This window comes from Limulus polyphemus, unplaced genomic scaffold, assembly GCF_000517525.1.
Source record: "Limulus polyphemus unplaced genomic scaffold, Limulus_polyphemus-2.1.2 Scaffold249, whole genome shotgun sequence".
NCBI lineage: Eukaryota > Metazoa > Arthropoda > Merostomata > Xiphosura > Limulidae > Limulus > Limulus polyphemus.
The window spans coordinates 148,988-167,569 of NW_013665859.1; the positions used below are offsets into that span (position 1 = coordinate 148,988).

At 31.3% G+C, this 18,582-nt stretch overlaps 1 protein-coding gene across 1 annotated transcript in view; it reads right to left on the reverse strand.

Moving 5' to 3' along the window:
• LOC106478785 (sentrin-specific protease 1-like) overlaps nt 1-18,582 on the reverse strand; it is a 55,645-nt gene that overhangs the window by 8,968 nt on the left and 28,095 nt on the right. The window contains exons 6-13 of the mRNA XM_013939353.2: nt 16,270-16,406; nt 11,290-11,561; nt 7,624-7,675; nt 4,129-4,194; nt 3,093-3,177; nt 1,512-1,544; nt 1,178-1,265; nt 499-641 (exon numbers count right to left, since the gene is read on the reverse strand). Coding sequence (XP_013794807.1) covers nt 499-641; nt 1,178-1,265; nt 1,512-1,544; nt 3,093-3,177; nt 4,129-4,194; nt 7,624-7,675; nt 11,290-11,561; nt 16,270-16,406 — 876 coding nt within the window. The remainder of the gene's footprint in view (nt 1-498; nt 642-1,177; nt 1,266-1,511; nt 1,545-3,092; nt 3,178-4,128; nt 4,195-7,623; nt 7,676-11,289; nt 11,562-16,269; nt 16,407-18,582) is intronic.

The following is an 18,582-nucleotide window of genomic DNA, read 5'->3' on the forward strand; positions in this document are numbered from 1 at the left end:
AAATATTAAAAAAAAAAAACCCCGAGAAAAAGTTTAAAAAATAAAAAAATGTAGAGTCGTCAACTTTTTGAAGGCCATATATAGGCCTAAATAAAATGTTTTTAATTGTGTACCAGTTTAATGTTGAATATTATTTATGATTTTAACATCTACACAATTTAGATCTTGAAAATTTTTTGATTGAAATGAACAGTTACTTCTTTTGTTATTTCAAACTGCTAAAACTCTGATGATGCTAATTAAGCTAATTTTTGAAAAGTCTGTTTAGTTCTTACACATAATAAATACATTAAAAATGCAATATATGAAGTAATTATTTAATATTTATGTTTATGTAAAAATATATACATATATATCTAACTGAACGTTTAAAGTATGTGACCAAAGTGTCTACCTGAAAGTTAGGGCACATAAAAATAATATTGCTATAACTTTGAAGTTTAATAATTTTTAGAATACTATAATTTGATACTTTCAAATTATGATAACAAACACTACCTCATCATTTAGCCAACTAAGACCTGATAACGTTTCCATGTCTCTTCTTCTAATTGATAATCTAAAACCCTCAACAAGAACTTCATCTGGAGGAGTTGGTTCCAAAGCATCATCTGCTAGTCTTTCCATTTCTTCAGTAAGTACTACAGAAATTAATGCTGCAACTTAGTCTTTTTTCAACTTAACTACTAGGCAAATTAAACAGAAACCTTCTAAGCCTAATCTTCATGACCCAGTGATTTAATACAAAGGATTACAACATAAGATGTAGTTCCCCACACTTACGTTATGAATGCTAGTGTTAATACCACAATTGGTGAATACGCATTTATCATTTTTTTTTTTTTTTGGTAAGATTATATTGCAACCTTGCCATTACTTTTATCTTAATACTACTTAAACTTAATTTTTTTCCTGAAATATTTTTCAAAGGTCTTAATAGATAAATGAATGACTAGAACACTTACTTCTCTGAAACTAATAATTTATGAAACATTATTTTATAAATGCACTTATAAAGTTGTATACTCTTTTCAGTTGAAAAATACAACATACATTTCACAAATATGAAAATTATGTATACAAGATTAGTTTTAAAAAAATGTTTATCACAGTCCAGCCTGTAGATTTTTCACAAGATCTAAAATTTAAATCCGTAAATACAAAATTTAAAACACACCTGGAAAATCAGTGCTTATGTCTTCCTCTTCCTCTTCATATTTTTCAGATATAACAGCAATATGAGTTTGCTCTAGCCTCTTTCTTAACTACAAAACAAGTAAACATATTTTAGAAATGTACATAAAATCTATTAATCAGAAAATTCAAAAAATAAATAAATCTACTTTCTTCAATAACCCTGATGCTTTTTAAACAACTACAAGCAACATTTTTTTCTAGATACAAGTTCTATTCACAATCACTATTTATTTAAATAACATGAGAGATTGTTTAGAGAGATTGAACTGTCAATAACTGTGTTTCAAACTCAATAACTAGAAAATGAAAAATACCTTTTCTTCCCATACTGCACTGTCTGCCTCTCTCTGTAAAATTTAATATCAGGAATCAAATTCATTAAGTACAGTAAAACCTTCAACTTTACTCTAAATGTTGGTGACGTATAGCCCCTTATATTGCTATATACTTTTACTTCTCCAACAGACACATACATACAACAAAATGCTTAGTACTAAACTGAAATACAATGAAAGCTTTTACTCATTCCTCAGCATTACCCAAGCTCATAACTGCAATTTTCTATTACATTGTAAGTAAACTATAAACATTACTTGCATTTTTATGGATTTATCTAAATTTTTTATTAAACATACCGATGTTCAATTGAAGTGTTTTTCTGAATTATTTAATGAATTAATTAATCTAGAATTAAAGAGCATCTAAAATAAAATATAAAATTATCTTTTTTTAAGTTTTAAATTTATGATAGTTATTATTTATCAAACAATGCCATATTTGGGTTGAAAAAAAGTCATTCATGTTCATGAGTTATTAGTGCATAACTGGTCACTGAACATTGACAAAACAGCTTTTTTTTTCATGAAATATACTACAGAATTGATTTTTATAAATAAGTTTTCTCTTTTCAGAAAATGCTTCATGTTAATGTGCCATAAGAGAAAGGATCATTAAAATAATCAACAGAAACAACTTAAAAATTATCAAATATGAATGACTTGACATTGCATAAAACACATTATAATTCTACCTAACACTTTAATCTCAAAATTTCTTCAAGCTTTAGTTATTTTTATATAAAAAAGATAAAGCCAGTGAATGTTACAATGTTTACATTTACAAAGACAAGGTCTAAATAAAATTTTTTTACAAGGAAATGCATTCCTTATTAGTATTAACAATGACTATAAGACAATTAGAATTTACAAATGTCACATTCATTAAAGGCATGCTCCAAAATACTTAACACTGATCCCACCAGAATATTTGTATTCACATTCATGACAGGCTGGAGAAACAATGTGGTAGAACTGACATAGAGTCAGTCTATCAAAGAGTGGCTACAAATGGGTACATACACACATGACCACAGTACTTTAATACTTAAAAGTATTTCTCCACAAATACTATGCAGTTCATATTATGTGTTTTAGACTCACTTTCCTGAGTAACTTAACAGTTTTAAATATGTTAAATGTTTAATGTTAAACAATAAACATTCTAAATAACCAAGTTTTTAAAGCAATATTTATTTGTTTATTAGTGTATTTCATTACATTTTTTTCATTGATTTATGATTAAATGTAATATTTTCCAGACAAGGACATCTTCTATATGATATTTTTTTCTAATGGTTTTTTTTGTAGATTTAAAGATTTGATCATATTCACTATTTTTAAACTTGAAAAGATAAAACTTCTAAAAAAGCCCCATTGAATAACACTAGCTATATCATTTTACACATATCTCAGCTTACACAAAACACATTACCACCTCATATTCTTCAGTATAAAATATAATGAGAAAATATATATCTTTTTATTAAAATACATAAATCTAATTGTAATTTTATCACATTGATTTTTTTTTATTACAGTAATAACAAATTAAAGCACCTGTTTTTGAAGAATCTGAATCTCCTTTTCTTTGGTCAAGAAAATCTGTTCTCTTTCTTTTGATTTGTCCATGAAAGAACATTTCCTAATTAAAAAATATTAACATGTATTTGGTTCATTAGCAACCAAGAATTTGATTCAAAAATATTTTTATATGTTGTAAGCCTTAAACATTTGTTTAAAATTATCAACATTATCACAAGCATATGAAAGTTTTCTCTGAATGTAGGTTGGTTTTTCAATCTGTACTATAATTTATATACTTAGATAATAAAGTGCTCTGGAATTTTATTGCTTTTCTAACCAATTTATTAAGTTGGATTTGGCATTCTTTATTGTTTTCGTTTCTATAAAAGGGTTTCACACTGTTGTAACATTATTTAGTAATAGTAAATAAAATGCATAAGTTACTACACATCTTCTGTACTTTTATTATATGTTTTTGTAGTCAGGTTTCTATATCGGTATATTATGTTTAATTATTTCTCTACAAAAATATTTCAATACATAAAGTAATTAAAACCATCCCTATCTCCAACATTTACAGATGACTTGCATTAGTAAGGAGAGTGTTGTATCTAAAAAAACCACATGCACAAACATTTGTACATAGCAAAGATTAGGAATAAAAGACGTTGATTTGGGGTAGAAGCTGAAAGTTCAAGGAAATGTGATGTTTTTTTTTTTCTTCTAACAACATAAAGAGTTGATTTCTTTCTGCGTTTTCTCCTCCAAACTTATGGTTTGTACATTTGTGATAATACTTATATTGGAAATAATCCTTTAATTTGGCATTTCGATTTTTAAAACCTGAAAATTATAAAATAACATTCAAGTTTCTCATTATGTTTAGATACAAATATTTCCTTCATCAAATAACAATGTTTTTTGTTTTTACAAATTTTTTTAGCAGCATATAAGATTGGGCCAGACGTGATTAAATAGAATAAATGTTAATTTGAGTACGTACAAATTTTCATTCAAATTACAAAAAAAGTTCTTACCAAAGAAAAAGATAATTAAAAAATAAACTTACAGTTCTTTGTGCCATTTAGGAGAAAAGAAAGGAGAGCTCTTGAACTGAGACCTGGTAGACTGATTTCTAATTAAAGAATATTAAAGCTATTAAATTTAAAGAATTATAAACAGCTTTATTTGTGAAGACAAAGGTTATAAAAATCATCAGGTGGAACATATTCTATATTTTGATTCTATCACTATAATACACTTATACACAAGGTAAAATAAAGTTGACTTAATAATGTTAAAGCATTAACATTAAACATGATCAGTTCATGATGAAGCAAAACAGTGAATCTAATTTATTTACTTCATAACTTTTGATGTCTTGCAAATATTTTTCAAATGTTTTTCCCTATTATAAAAACGAAGAAACTTCCATATTCTAGAAAATTCAATTGATTACACTTTATTCTACATTATAGTTATCACACTGCTTTTTAGTAAATGTCAAGTTTGGAATAGTTACTTTTATATACCTTGAAAGTATATTTATAAAGTCCATAAAAATTATCAAGTAGAATACATCCAATAGGTTAACACCGTTATTATATATCTATATAAGAAATATGCTTGCACTTGTCTGTCCAGAACTTTTCTCGCTAATATCTCGATCAAACACTACAAATCTTGTATTGTTAGAAAGCCTTTATCCGAGGAGCCTGGATTACATATTGGCTTTTCCATTCAGAAACATCTTACCTGTTTTGTGCTTAGTGACACATTTTAATGCAATGAGTATGCTACACTATGGCACAATGACTGGCTTTGATTTCATCTTTAGTTTTTTATTTTCAAAGTATTTTAAACAAACAATATTTAACCTGCATGCAATTTCTTGACTTATTTAGGTTTAAAATATACATATGCAGTTCATACAAAACCATATGCTTATCACTTTATGAACACGCATTCAGATGTTTCTAAATATTCAGCCAATTTTGATTCATTATAGCTTTACTTTGCAATAATTTAGCTTCGGCTTGTTTCATAGACTACTATAAACACCTTTTAACTACTTTTTTCTTTAGTACAGATTTATTCTTCATTTTTGTGAGTTTATTTGTTTCAACTCTTAAAACCGTGTCATACACTGAATGTTCATAACTGTTTCACACTCTGTACACTGTAAATTGAATGCTCATAACTGTTTCACACTCTGTACACTGTAAATGCCATTACTATATTATATTGTTTAATTTAGGTGTAATTTTATTAAATAAAGTTACATAACTGTTTTACACACTGTACACTGTAAATGCCATTACTATATTATATTGTTTAATTTAGGTGTAATTTTATTAAATAAAGTTACATCTACATAAGTTTGTCTGACTGTGTAGAATGTTTTTTCCAATAGACTAGGATTTATTGATCTAAAACATGATGCCTGCAAGAAAATGTAGCTTAAATGCTGTGCATGAAAATGACAGAATAAGGAAAAATTCAAGCTAAGAGCATGAAAACTAATGCAACTGTCTGTCCTGAAAATGCATACACACCTTACTATCTAAGTGCACACATACTTAGTTTCAATGGATGTAAACAAAAGGCAGATGTAAATTTACTTTAGTTAACATTTTGTACAACAATATATTAAAAGCTTATCAAAGGTTTTAAACAGGTCTAATGTTATGTCATAGAATAACATTATAAGTTTATTAATTGACAGTATTAAGTATGGTAAACTTTAGCTCTAACTAAACTAAAGCAAAAAAAAACACAAAAGCACTGGTGTAAATTTCTCTCTTTATCGAACATATGCCATACTTAACAAGGTCCAAGACAAGTGGACTTACAGATTTCGATGTTTGTGATTAGAATTCCTGTATTTGTAGAGTTACTTTTGCAATAAAGATACTAATTTGACTGCAAATGTTTTGTGGGTCTCTGCTACTTTGTAATAAGGTTGTGACAGGTAGTCAGGTCAACAAAATTTTTAAAAAATCTTCTTTACAAATCTTACAGCTTTAAGTATATCAAATGAAATTTTTAAGACACTTTAATAAGTTCTCTACTACTGCTTAAACAGTGCATTTGTTGTTCACATTTCTTCCAATGGCTGTATAAAGGTAATAAACAACCAATGACCTAAGAGATATATAACCATGCCATACTCCTTAGCTCTTTGCACTTTTTTAACTTTTTTTTGTGGAACATTTAACATTATTGAAGCTGGATAGCTTAAAAGCCACAATTAAAAAAAAAAGATTGTTAGTATTCATTTAACAGTTATGGTTTGGAGTGTTTAATTTATTTCTATCTCTATCCTACAGACTTCACTTATTAATATAACCTAAATAAATATTTTTAAAAATGCTTTCACTGCAGCTTCACTCCCTCAACCTGCTGCATACATTTAACTGTTGAACACGGCTTGAGTTGAGGGGGGAGCGAACTGGAGCACCGTTCCTGTTGTAAGAAATTGTTGTGAAAACATTCTTGTTGTAGAATGCTCAAGGACATATGTAAGTTTAAAGATAAGTTATCACAATGTTACCAATTCATATCATTTACGACATGTCATTCTTTTATATTTGAGTTCCTTTTCTGTGTCAACATACATTGTGACATCATCAAATAATTGAAATAAGAGACTCTGGTGGCCCATGGATCCCCTACCTCATAAAGGCTGTGAAACTGAGTTTCACTTGATAACTTCACACAACACAAGCCCTGGTTGTACATCAACACATTCATTCTTATGTGAGGAACTTGAGTTAATAGCTATTTCTTCATACTCTCTTGAATAATACAATAAGTTCCAAGAAAAATGAAGGACAATAGCCTGAATTCTAGTTATTTAATTTTTTCTCTTTTTCCAGTTCATACTACCGCAATGATTTCATGTATTCATTTTTGATTAGAATTATATATCTGTTTGATTTTAAACTTTCTTTAAGTTTTATTGGTAAGCCTATTCAGGGTTGTAGCTCTGTACACAATGCAAGGGTATAACGAATATTATAATTTTTTTAAGCATTTTCGAATATACATACTTTAAGCAAAAGCCAACAAATTACAAATATTTATAACTCTGACAATATATTTAATGGTTAAAAAACATAACAATGTTCAAATGCTTTCAGAAGTCAATAAACAATAAATTTTACTTCAATGTAAAAAAAAAAAAAAACTACACCTCAGCCATTAAAATCAGTCATAGGAAAATTAATGAAAAGCAAATTGTGGAAGACTTTCGAAATGTAGTCCTCTACACTTGTGTTTTTACAACAAGCAGTTGCATCCATTTCAGTTTACTCATCATGAATACTCTGCCTACTAAACAATCTATCAAATAAAACTGTATTAATTTTTCACACAGATACAGTGAATGCAAAATAACAGTAGAAATATCCTTTGATCTTTAACATTTGTAAATATGAAACATACTGATGATAGCTGTATGGTTTATGTAATTCCATTTAGTTTCAAATCTAGATCAGTATGATTTCCAACAAATAGAAATTACATATTTTTAATGTAATTAAAACAAAAGAAGTCATCTTACCTCTGAGGAGAATGAACAAAACTGGTAATAATAACCGAGTTATCACTGGCATCTTCAGATAAAGAGAGAAAAAAAAGCAATTTAGCTTATGTACCGAATAATTTTTTTAACCAGTACATGAGCATAAAAAAAAACAACCTAAAACTACCCTACACTTTATTCAAGTTACTGATAAATATTGGTTCTGAAACTAGATAAAAAACTTAATTCAAACTCAATATAATTTTAATAAACATAATATCAGTGAAACTAATTTCATATTAACACACTAACAGAAAGAGATTATTTTTAAGTTTAATTCATTTATGGTAATATTTCATAATGAATTGCATTTGGTGAGTACTTAAATACATTAAAAATAAATTATGATATTACAGTTTCTCTTCCACTTCTCATTTTGTCAATATTGAATATAATCTTAAAAACTATAAAGTAGCTAAAAAACAAGCTTGCAGATTATAAAATAAAATGCAGTCATATCACTAGCTACCTTACCATCCTAGAAAGGTTTTCAATCTGCCCCCTTCCCTGTTATTTTACTTTTAATCTAGAAGGTGGTCAAGCTATTTCCAATATTTTCCGCCTAACTTTCTGAGCATAACAATACATATTTCTAACTTCTGCATACCCGCATACAACAGACTGACATTTTAACTTTTCTTCTACCTAATTAAACACCACTTTAGCTTATAATCTGTTTATAAAGGGTAATAAACCTCAGACTATACTTACTTTGAGACATTGCAAATTGATAGAACAATAAAATGTTCATTTTTTATTTATAAAATAATATTTGATTGAACCTACCATGATATACAATTTATTAGATAATTATTACAAAAAAATTGGCATCGCTAAACATCATGGTTTGCATTTGTGTGCAAGTTCTGAGGTAAAAGGGACAATATTTCCTGACTTTATACATCCTTTCCCAAATTCCAACTTTTCCAGGTTTTAATTCATAGATTCCTGAAAGATTAAATTTATTTATTTATATTGTTAAAGCACAAAAAAAACGTTCCAATAACAGTTAACACGACTATTGTGACAGTTCAAAATTTTTACATTGATGAAAATTTTACTTACTGCTTACTTTAAGTTAAACTTTTTTGTGATTTAATGTTTTGTTGAAATTGAACCCATCTTATTTGTATCAATGTTGATCTCAGATAAGTTTCTATCAATTTGAGTTTGGAAAAGCTTCTTTTTATAACAGCAACAGAGGTTGGCAAATAAAAATTATCAGTCCAACAAAAGCTAGGAAACAATAAGGATAAGCAGTTCTTACATAAGTGTTCCAATACTTTTAGGAATCATTTTAGTAATTCTCTGTGAAAGGATCTGCTATTTGTCACATACTTCTGCTACACTAACACAATCTCTTCACCACTTGATAAGTCAACTTGGACATCTTCTCAGTTGTTCAGAAACTCACTTGAGCTTAATTCCAACAAGTTAGCAATGCAATACAGAAAAAAGAACAACGAATTGTATTCCCATAATGGTTAAAACTTTTATTCTGCAGATTCAATGGCTTTATTAATGATTCTCTTAAAAGAGACTGAACTTGAAGTTTTGCCGTGGTTCAAAGATAAGTTCATCATAACTTTGGTGCGAAAACTGTCTTTTTTTCTTTTTCCATGAGCAAATATGCTGCTTTTATGAAGATTTCCAGTGATTTAGATTCCTTCTGTGAACTCTCTTGTATCTAACAATGCCTTTACAAAGCCTTCATCAGTCCTACACCGATAGAGAATTTTGTGTTTCTGTAATTTCAGAGTGGCTCAAGACATGTCAAGATCACTATCTCGCAACTTCTTGGTGGTGAGACTGATCACATGCAACAAGTCAAATGTCATCATAAAACTTTTCACAGGTTTGAAACTTAACACAGTGGCAGCAGTTGCTTTTGCTTAGAACACAGCTTTGTTTCACTGGCTTTTGTGGGAACTTTGTTTCCTGGAATAGTGACAATAATGTCATAGGCCTCTTCCAAGTATATTTCAACTTGAACAGAATCAATTCCACTTTCTCATTGTTTATTACTCATTGGATTTAAACTAACTAAGAAACATGTTGTAGCATTACTTACCAACAGTCAAGTGAAGCAGAAAAGATGTACATGCTTTGAGATGAGTTGAACAATAGCACTACCTCAATGGAACAGTTAGTTGCAATGGAGACCAGAGTGTCATAGACCTCTCCCAGCTATAACTGAACTCTAACAGGATCATTTCCAATTTCTCACTGCATACAACTCAATGGTTTCTCAATTAACTAAGAAGCATATTGTGGCAATACATCCCAACATTGAACTGAAGCAGAAAAGTTGACATACTTATTCTGAATTACAACTAAAGAACATAAGTGTCTCAATGGAATAGTTGGCTGCACTGTTCAACATGAGACTGAATGAATGCAACATGTGATACTGAAAAAAGTTCTTGTATTTAAGTTGCTGTGTATCCCACATTACATTGTGTGTATGTGCTACTGCTTTATGACTGTTACATCAAGCAGAGATGCCTCCAAATACTTGTGATCAGACAGCTACAGAGAATGTTAGATTGTACAACAATTATAACCTTTTTTTCAGTCAGATTTGTTTCTGATAATGAAAGAGTCAAGACTTGCTGTACAAGTCTCATTCAAGTGTATCCTGGTGACTGTTTTAGCTACTGATCATATTTGATCTCCCCTTTTCATTTATACTAGTAATTTCAAATTCAGTTTGTCTTCTTTACTTTTACTTAAATATAACTTTTCTTTCTATTCAATTTTAACCACCTATTACAGATCAATCTAGTTTCAATGGGTGATTCACTAATGTCAAAACAATCCGTTGTTAGAAAATAAAGTTTCTACTTCTTTTTCAACTTTACACATTGTCTTGCCTTTTTCCATACTGCAAGAAGTCTTTACACTCATCCTTCCAAATACTAGATCCATGAATTTCTTGTTGTTGAAGAGATTAGATAACCGGGTCCGTCCCAAACCTTGGGAACCCATAACTAAACATTTTACCCCACTCTCCCTTCAGGTACTTGCATTACATATTCAACTAGGAGAAACATAATGAGAAGTGTTATTATAGAAATACAGTGGCCTTAGCAAATAAATTCATCAGTAAAATTAGCCTCTCTACTTTGTCACCTTAGATGAGTGGATACTTTACCTATCCAACTCGGAACCCATACCATCACACACTGAGAGCTGTTATTTCATACAATATCAGTGTTCTTATCAGTACAATCAGGATGATGATACACGATGTCATTCAAGGAACCTTTTGATGAAATAGGTCTACTGTCTTATTTTAGTTTCTCATTATCTGATACAACAAAGCAAGAACTCTTCTGATTATGGTTCATAATGAATTGGTCAAATCAATTTCAAGCACTTTATGGAAGCTAAAATGTACCTAAAAATCACTCAGATTTCACTGAAATTTTATTTATTTATTTGTTCAACATGTGAATGTAGACTACAAAGAAAAAAAAAGTCTTTATTTATTGCACTCAACTCCACAACATCATTAAAATTAAATATATCGATATAATCTGCTACTATAATATCATCAAGTACTTTTACAAAAAAAGGCCCTTTTTCAAGCACTTTCAAGGATGCACCTTGTCTGATACAATAAAGTTTGGAGTATTAACATACCTTCCTTTAAGGATGTGCTTTGGTCAATGGTATTTTCTCTTTGCAAGTTTTCTTCACTGTGTTTGGACCTATTTATACTTGTCTGAGTTTTAGAAAAAAGATTCTGAGGCTGACACATATCAGTAATACTTTGGTCTTGTCTTTTTACAGACAAATGCACCTGTTTCTTTTCATTGGTATTCTGTAAAGTGTGTATAAGATGCCCTGCTGTCACAACATCTAACTTTTCTTTCTGAAAGGCTGGAGGATGGTATGGCTTGCAAACATCTCCGCTGCAAAATAAAATATAAAGTTTGGGAAAATGGCAATGATAATAAATGGGTTTAAAAATAAATTTCATTATTTTGAGTTCATTACATTTCCATAATGTTTTCTATCCCACAGACAGAAAATGAATATATTCTTATTATTCTACTATTAAAATATTTTTTAAAATATAGATTGATTAGGAATGTATTCACAATGTTTTGCTTCATTTTCTGAACTAAACCTTTCACTGAATGCAGGATAAGGCAGCTTATATGATTTTATTTCTATACTTAGAAAAAAAAACACATTTACCACATGAATCAAGTTACCAACAATAATGAAACTAAACAGATGTACAACTCTACCTTTTTTTTTGTCTAAAACTTTGTCTAATAAATGTCTTATTCAACATGATACACCACTGAAAATGAAATGAGAGCTTAATTATGAAAATAAAAACTGTTATGATCATAAAAAAATCAGCCATTATCACCCCATTTATATAACATTATAACAAATGTATTTACTAACCACATTCATTAAATAATCACACCTTCTAAGATTTATTCTAATTGGTGAAAGAACAACAACAACAGCATTGATGAACAAAGCATAGAAGCAGTAACAATCATAGAAGGTATAAATTGCAGGTAAAACTAAAATTACTGCATATTAAAATCAATATAAAATTTTATATCAAATGAGTAATAAAAATTGGGGAAATAGGAGACAACAAAAAATTAAATTTAAAAAGGTTCAAGGCAAATGCACTATTAAGAGACATAATTTTTTATGCTAGTTAAAGCTGTGAAAGCTGCAGTTACAGGGATAACCACCCCATCCAATCAATTTTACCTTTAGAGACAGGTCATTGCTAGATCAACCAGATATGAAGAGTAGAAGTTATGAGGACTCTTAAACTATTTTCAGTTGTTTTAAATACTGAATAGTGCTAAGAACATGTACAATTAGTATACAAAATTAGTTTTCTTGTTTCATCACTGTTTATCAAATTCTGACAAAGTAGTTCGACTTCACTGGAAAAAAAAACCCTTTTTACTAAGAATGTATCTTTCTTTTAATAACATTGTATATATTACCATCCAAAGGACACTCCTTAAGATGAGACAGTCAGATTATAAGATTTGATGTGGAGAACTGCACCACTTCTGAACCAGGTATACTCTTCGCCCATTGTAGAAAGATGACACAATATATGGGCGTAAAACAGAGGAGCACATCCAATGGGGAGAGAACTGTGGCCGGCAAGTGATCTGAACCATGCAATATTTATGAAACTCAATCCCAGAAATGATAAAAGTGGATAAAATTAAAAGGATGTGCCTCTAGGTGTAGAGTGGCTAGAAGGGGTGAACTGCATTTTTGACATCTCACTCCCATTTGTTTTTACGTTTCATAGTAGAGGATATCACATCATCTACACAGCCCTACTCTCAACTGAATAGTTTTATAATCATTTCTATATTGTGTTTGTATTTCATTAACCCATTCAGGAGCTTGCCTCCACAGTCCACCACCCCAGCAGCTTGGAACTGAAACGTGGTAAGGACTCTCAAGCTCCAATAGAAGAAAAGGGGGGTAGAATGCAGTGGAGAGTCTGGAGGAATGACAACACCAATTTATTCAATACAAGGCATGGCAGGAATGGGCAGCTATGGTCTGGAACAGAACTGGCAAACTTATGAAGCAATTCTTTTGTGAGAATAAACCTACAAGCAATCTTGTGGAACATCCCATCTCTGCAGAACTCAATGCGTGGTCATGGAATTATAACATGCAAGTCGACATGGCTTGACAGTGTGGATTAGAACAGTTAAAGAATACTTGGTCAAGCACCACTCACCCAAACAATGAGCATTAATAAAAGGAAAAGGGCCCCTGAAAAGAACAAAAAACAAAAAAAAACTTACCCAGTCAAAGTCTCGCTGAATTCTGATATTCTACAGGTGGAAGGTGATAACCCAAAGAGGAAGAAAACCACGATCCATTGCAAATAGTGAGAGATGAACGTATCATGGGTAGTCCACATGTCCGATTGAAGAAGTATCTCCAAAGGATGACAAAGATGAAATGCCAATGAAGAGGTAAGGTGACAAATTGGGTGAGAAGACACTCGGAACAAAGTATGGGAGGAAGACGATAAAGAGGAAGAAGCCAAGAGAATAAAGAGCCAAACACAATTGGCGAAGGAGGATGGAGAAAGAACACAAACAGAGGACGGTTGCCATGGAAGAAAGAGGCGGGAACAGACACCACAGTAGGAAGTCATGCAGGAAATATAAAAGAGAAGAGCATGTAGAGGACATAGAAGTCTATTCGGATTAGGATGAGGATAAAGGTGTGAAATGGAAAGAAGGGAAAGCAGCTAAACAGAGAAGTTATCCTCACCAGCCACTGAATTGTTAGGGAGAAAAATTATCCAGAGAAAGAAGAAGATGTGTAAAAGGATAAAGTGTACATGAAAATTGATGGCAAATAAACATACCACCAACATCCACAGGCAAATAGGAGAAGGTCCTTACACATAAGGGAAGGTGAAACAAGGAGCACTGGGAGAGTGGTTCAAACGTAGGCAAAGTGAGGCAGTGCAGGACCTCATTAATATCCTCATCTGGAAGAGTGGACTGCCAGGGTGGACAACATATCCAGAAAGAACATATCCACAGGTAAAGTGTAGAAGAGTAAATACCTGTGGGATCAGGAAAAATGAAAGGTGTGACTGAGGAGACAGAAGACCCCTGATCCAAAAGCCAAGAGAAGAAATCTGCATGACGAAGAACAGTGGGTTGATCAGGGGAAACCCTGGACCTAGAAACCAGCATGGAAAAAAAGAAGATCTAACATATGAATACAGAGGGATGGAGAACAAGTACCACCCTGATAATAGAGATAAGCAACCACTGTAGAAAAGGTGGAATGGATCATTACCAGATGATTTCTGCCCAGACGGAGAAAATGAACCAAAACACGACTTACAGTGAGAAGCTCCAGGATGTTGATTGGATAAGACCTCTCAACCACAGACCAAAAATCCTGAATCTTCCAGTTGATCAACCCACACACCCCATTCTTGAAGAGATGCATCCATGAAATTTGGAAAACCAGATGAGGAGGAGGAATCGGGACAACCACTGATGTGTAAGTCATATCTAACCACCAATGCCAATTGAAGACAAGGGCAGAAAGAAAAGTAATAAGAGCCGACAAAGGTTCCCTGTGAAATTCCACTGGTCATGAAAAGCCCACAAAAAAGCCTGATCTAAGGGGGGGTAAGGGGTACCATGAAAGATCACATCCCCAAAAGCGATAGAACTTTGCAAACTATAATCAAACTGAAAACCCATCAAACAAAGTCAAAGAGGAGAAGGGCAGGATTGACTGAGATGTGTGTAGAAAAATAAAAACACCCAAATGGACAAGATATTGGATAGGTCGCAGTAAGGACTTCTCCAACTTCAATAACAACCCATACAGCTGCCTCCTGTGCAACCAAAAAGGAAAGGATTGAGTGTTGACGCAAAGAATACACACAAGATTCTGAAGTCTCAGATACATGATCAATAACATATCACCAAAGAAAAAAATATAGAAATCCCAAAAAGAAAGATGTGGCAAATGTACCCAGAACAAAGTCATATTGCATCCCAGAAAAATCACAAAGTGTGGAAAGTGAGAGCTGAACACAACAAACAAGCCAACAAGGAGATAATAAGGAATCATAGAAAAATGGGAATTGGATAAAACATAACATATTTGAGAAATCACGTTGAAAAATGCTGTATTATGCCTAGGGGTAGGGGAAAAACACGGCAAAATCTGGTAGCATAAAAAAGCTATCAAATCTTTATTGGCCCAACCAGGTTTGGCTTGTTCATGATCAATTTCATGATAGATAATAGCAGAGAAATCCAACAACAGGTCTACCCCACCTGCAGCCCGTGAAAAAAGTGCTAGAGGTATAACACCTGAAGTGGGAACATGAACCTCAAAATTCATTGACAAAATACATAAATCAAACAAAAGTGTTTGATGGAAAATATTTAAGTGTGAGAAAAACAATTAAAGACAGGGAAATTAAACAATAAAAAATCACGATTCACACAAAGAGCACCAAAAGAAAAAACGTCTGAACACAAGTACTGCCAAATGAGAAGTGATAGTTCAGTAGAATTGAATAGAGGGAGTCACATGCATCATGAGAGTATGTTGCACTGTTATTGGTGGAGGGTTGATGCATGATGATTTGCATGAGAGATGCATAGGAATCAGTCAATTCCAATGGAGGGGAGATAGAAGGCTTGTGGCATGTATAAACAATTTTTGCATATAGAGGGCAGCACTGAACGAGAATAGCTATTTATGTGAGTTGAGGTAATGTACTGTATCTGAATTTGGACTTTGCAAAGTCACCCCTGATCCATAATTGTTATCATTAACAACATAAATCCAAATTTCCAACATTTCTAGATGCCTTGTGTGTTGCATTAACTCGCACTCAGTATTTTATGAAACTTTTGTCACTTGTTGCACAATATAACTTTTATACGAGATGAACTATATATAATCCATTAAGGTTAAAAAAAAAGTCTCCCTCCACATAAAACAAAACAGCTAAGTTTTACAAACAAGGATCTAAAAGTACAAAAAAATTGGTCTGGCCAAAATTTGTGCTAATGTAACTGCATACAATCAACCAAAATATATACTTACTTTGCGAGGTCACTTTGTACTGCAACATCTTGAAGTGTTGGGCTTGTATGCCATGTGGCAGCTTGATGAAACATAGGCTCAGATGTATACTGTTGAAGAAGCATCCTATATTGCTCACGTTCCTGGAGACGAATACTCTAGATTGAAGGCAGGAAATAAATTATCATATAAGAACAGCTGATTCTTCAAGCAAAATATTGAATATTAATTTATTTATCAAAAGATAAAACATATTTTTAAATAATAAAAAATACACTAAATTTCAAAATCATCATTTATGTATATCACTACATAAAACTATGTAAAGCATTCATCTTTACATTGTAAGATACTGCACCAAAGCTTAATCACAAATTTCCAATATAGAATGTAGATTGACAAAAAATTCAAAAGTTTGTCATAGCATAAAAAACATTTTATTCAAAAACTGGGAGATAACATTAATGTAATAAATTTATCTATTTACTTCTTTTCTAAAGTTGCTAACAACATTTAAACAAACATATAATAATTGCAGTTATGTAACACAAGATAACACTAAGAGTTCTGTCAGTCCATTGGACCAAGTCCATTCCTATGAAGCTATACAAACTATAACTGAAATGTTCTATGTAAAATTTGGCAAACTTTTAGTAAATGTTAAGTCTGTTGCATTCAAAAATACATATTTTTTTCATAAGGTATTCTTACTAAAGATTTATCTGTGGATTTTTAAAGCCTTTATTGAGTTAGTCTAAATGAAAGGTGATTTTTCATGCTATGAATAAAAAATACTTGTTTTCATCTTACAGTTTCATATTACATTTGCATAACTTCTAGAACCTCCTAAATGAATATTTAAACCTTTTTTCATTAAAACTTGATATTTTATCTCTTATTTTCTTTACTGTAAGACTAACTGTAGTGTGATCATCAATGAAAAGTTGATAAATATGAAACACAATGAACAATGTCATTCTTTTCTCTGCACTGCATAAATAAAGTTCCAAGTTAAAGTTTCAACCATTAACATTTTATGGTTTTATTGCTGTCCTTTGTAATTGTATTCACTGAAGTATTAATTGTTGTATGTAAAGCAATAAACCACAACACAACCCCATTAGCTGTTTCCTATGGAGCACCATGTGATTGTGATATTGATTTTAAGGTGTCCTGTTAAAAAGGGTTGAGCTAGCATAGTTTCAGATGTTTTATTTCACCAAAGTTTTGTTAGACTAAATTGAGGAAGTTTATATTTTTTACATTTTAGTTACTTTGGTTTAAAAAATATATACATATATATATATAAAAAACTGTATTTCTCCCAGATGCTCGAGGCAGTTTACACTCATAGACATTCTTCATCTCACAAATTTGGGTGTCAAATGTGACTTTCAAATATCAATTTTAGAATACAAAAAATATAGAATAGAATGCCCCAAAACTACTATAATATGTCTGGCTTTCTAATTAAACTATAAATAGGTTAAAAATTCTGTTAGCTGCTTGGAGTAGTAATATAATGATCACGCAGATAGACTTTGGTCAAATATATAAAGTAGGTGCCAAATCTAAATAACTGGTAACTGTAAAGGAGATTTTGCTCTTCCTATTGATTTTAAATATGTCCATCAGACATATAAAGTTAATTGAAAATTAGAGTAAGTGTGGAGGGGCTTCTCTTGTAGGCTTGAAAAACATATTGATATCTCAGTAAATCAAGAAGGCAGGTTGTGGAAATTTTGTATTCTCACTTGTTACTATATAAAGATTGTGCTTCTAAATGGATGGAATCTGCAGCAGTCTATAAAATCCTGAAGGGGAGAAGCTGAAGCTCACACACATCACATGACATATAAAAATTGAAGATTGATAATTTGTTTAATGTTTCATTTTGAAATTATGAAGTTAAAACTCAGATAATATAAGAAGTTGGATTATAAACTGTTTTTGTGCCAAATTTATTGACATACGTCGACAATAAAGTGGTTTAATGAAATTGTGAATGTAATATTGTAAAAGGACATGGCATGTGCATTTTGGCTCAGCTGAAGTGAAAGAATTAAATGGCTCAGGCTAATTTTAAACTACTGACCATACGGAATACAGGCAGCTAGCAGTAACCATTGCTTATGTAGCTACTCTCAATTGAATAGTGCAACTGACTGTCATACTTATAAGTATGAGAGCTGAAAGTGCAGATTGTGTTCAGTGTCATATTGCCTCGAACTTTCTGATCCACAGTCCACACACTAAACACTAGGTCAGACCTGGCCAAAAGAATTATATACACCTGGAAAAAAGTTAAGCACCCCCGTGTTTTTTTCAAGTGAT